This window comes from Gopherus evgoodei, chromosome 10 (genome assembly GCF_007399415.2).
Source record: "Gopherus evgoodei ecotype Sinaloan lineage chromosome 10, rGopEvg1_v1.p, whole genome shotgun sequence".
In the NCBI taxonomy this organism is placed as follows: Eukaryota; Metazoa; Chordata; order Testudines; family Testudinidae; genus Gopherus; species Gopherus evgoodei.
In genome coordinates this window covers 47,146,530-47,149,078 of record NC_044331.1, presented here as the reverse complement: position 1 = coordinate 47,149,078, position 2,549 = coordinate 47,146,530, and the positions used below count along the sequence as shown (strand labels likewise).

Here is a 2,549-nt window from a genome sequence, read left to right as displayed (position 1 = left end):
GGACTATTCTTTGTGACAAGTATCCCACAAATTTTACTGACCTCCCTGGTTTTCTTTGCCTGCAGTAGGTTTTCCAGTTTCCAAACCTGATGTGATCTCACAGCTGGAAGGAGGGGAAGAACCGTGGGTCCCAGACCTCCAGAGCTCTGAGAAGGAAGTGCTTCGAAGAGCTGCCTGCAAAGGTGAGGACTTGGTTAAACCAACTCAACAACTGTGTGGGAATGCAGGAAACATTTGGGATGCCCTAGGAGCTCTACACGTTCAGGATTGTTCCCTGCAGATGTGGAATCATTATGGCAGATGTCACTCATGGCTTCCAACCTATTCTGACTGACAACTGGCAGCAGGTCGCTCCCCGATCTCACTTTCCCCTGAGTGTTCTCGTGAGATGCAGACCAAAATCGATCCCTTCCTCTCTCCTCTGGGAAAGGGTTTGGGGAAAATCAGCTCCTGATAGGTTTGATCTCTCACACACATATTTTGGATTGTTCATCCCTTTTTCCATTCCTCTCTCTGAGATTTTCTTTCTTTCCAGTGCAGGTAATGATCTATGTCTGGATTCTCTCTGTCTCTCATCAGGTTATGGGATGGTAAATCAGAATGAGGAGGAGAAATCCCATCAGGAAGATGCTGAGCAAGAAGAACCACATAGAACTTTATCAGGAAGATCCAAAGGGAATGTTTCCTGGAGTTGTGCACTCCGAGAAAAAACAAAAGCCTGTGAGACTCAGGGTAGGCCAGAGGAAAACTTTAGTAGCCTCTCAGACCTTGTAACAAGCAACAGAATCAACTTGGAAGAGACACGCTACACATGCCATGAGTGCGGGAAAAGCTTCAATCAGTGCTCTACCCTTATCAGACATCAGACAATCCACACAGGTGAGAAACCTTATGGATGCTCTGAGTGTGGGAAATGCTTCAATTGGAGCTCTAACCTTAACACAGACCAGAGAATCCACAAAGGAGAGAAGCCCTACACATGCTCAGAGTGCAGGAAAATCTTTAGTCAGCGCTCACATCTCATCATACATCAGAGAATCCACACAGGAGAGACGCCTTATACATGCGCTGAGTGTGGGAAAATCTTTAGTCAGAGCTCTGCCCTTATGAGACATCAGAGAATCCACACAGGGGAGACGCCCTACATGTGCTCTGAGTGCAGGAAAAGCTTCAAACAGAACTCAAACCTTATCAAACATCAGAGAATCCACATGGGAGAGATGCCCTACACATGCTCTGAGTGTGGGAAAAGCTTCAATCGGCGCTCAAACTTTATTGCACATCAGGGAATCCACACGGGGAGAAGCCCTGCACATGCTCTGAGTGTGGGAAAAGGTTCAGTCATTGCTCAAGGCTCACTAGACATCAGAAAATCCACATGAGAGAAAATTGTAATATATCCCGTGACTAGGGTTGGCCAAAGAATTTTTTTTTTAAATCACATTTGCTAATTCCCACATAGTGATTTTTGCATCATCTTCACTGTGGTCTCTCAGCTCCACCAGATAAGTTGCCTTCTTCTGCCTTTTGCAGCTCATCCTTCTTTGGGGTCAGTCCTCTGATCTTTTCTATCAACTCCTTTCCTTTTGAGTCATAGGAATGTGTCCCTCCTGCCAGGAATGTTCATCAGCTCCAGGTGGGGGAGAGAGAGGTTTGATCCCAACAAGCTACACTGAGGCAAAAACTACCTGTGCCTTCCATCCACTAGGACTGTACATGGCGTTGGCTGCTCAAGTTAGTCTATTAAGTGCCACAGGATTCTTTGCTGCTTTTACAAGTTAGTGATCTTCATGTAAAAATTGTAGTGCAGATGCAGTCCAAGTGCAGTGGTTGGCATTAGTTTTCCCCTTGACCTGACCTAAACTCCATCACTGTTCCTAGTCTAAACTAACCCTGAGCATCACGGTTATCTTGTTCCCCCATTTCAACGCAATTGTTAGTCATCGAGTTCTCTCTTTGGGAACAAATTGTTCCATTCCCAGTTGCTCTGATGTTGCTTCAGGTTGTGCTGGGGAGCAGATATTTTTATTATCATTTTCCGCTCTTAAAATATATTGAACTATAACAAAGAGCAGGAACAGGGCAGGGATAGGGGGAAAAGACATTTAACTCATTGTAACAACAGACGTAGTTAGGGTAAGTCAGAGGGAATCCCTTATTTCCCATCACTCTCCTCCTTCAATCCGTGGTAGAACCTAAGAATCCTTTTCCTTTCCCCAGTTGTGGGATGGGAGACTTCCAAAAGTGATCCCTGTGCTATAGCACATGGCGAAGCTCAGAGAATAAACCCCAAATCTCCCCTGAGCTTTGCTTTTTGAATTCTGTATTTCCAATTACTTCAAGCCTGGGCATTGTGCTTATTTACCATTTTCTCTAGCACTGTTCCTACCATTGTTTCTGTAACATTTTTTGTTTTTTATGGGACAAGGTTGTTATTTCTTTACCCAACCCCAACCTGGAAGGCCAAGGTGTCTGTTTTCTATAGCCCCTCCCCACAGACAAATCTGACATGGTTGAACCTTCCAGGAGCAAACAAAAAGCCCCACTGG

General features: G+C 45.1%; 1 protein-coding gene across 1 annotated transcript; it reads left to right on the top strand.

Annotated features, from left to right (window-relative positions):
- The first annotated feature begins 782 nt into the window (after positions 1–782).
- On the top strand, positions 783–1,427 carry LOC115658979 (zinc finger protein 22-like). The gene is made up of 2 exons (XM_030578604.1): positions 783–879; positions 1,048–1,427. The coding sequence occupies exon 2, from the start codon at positions 1,107–1,109 to the stop codon at positions 1,380–1,382; it is 276 nt and encodes a 91-aa protein (XP_030434464.1). The 5' UTR covers positions 783–879; positions 1,048–1,106; the 3' UTR covers positions 1,383–1,427.
- The last annotated feature ends 1,122 nt before the right edge of the window (positions 1,428–2,549 follow it).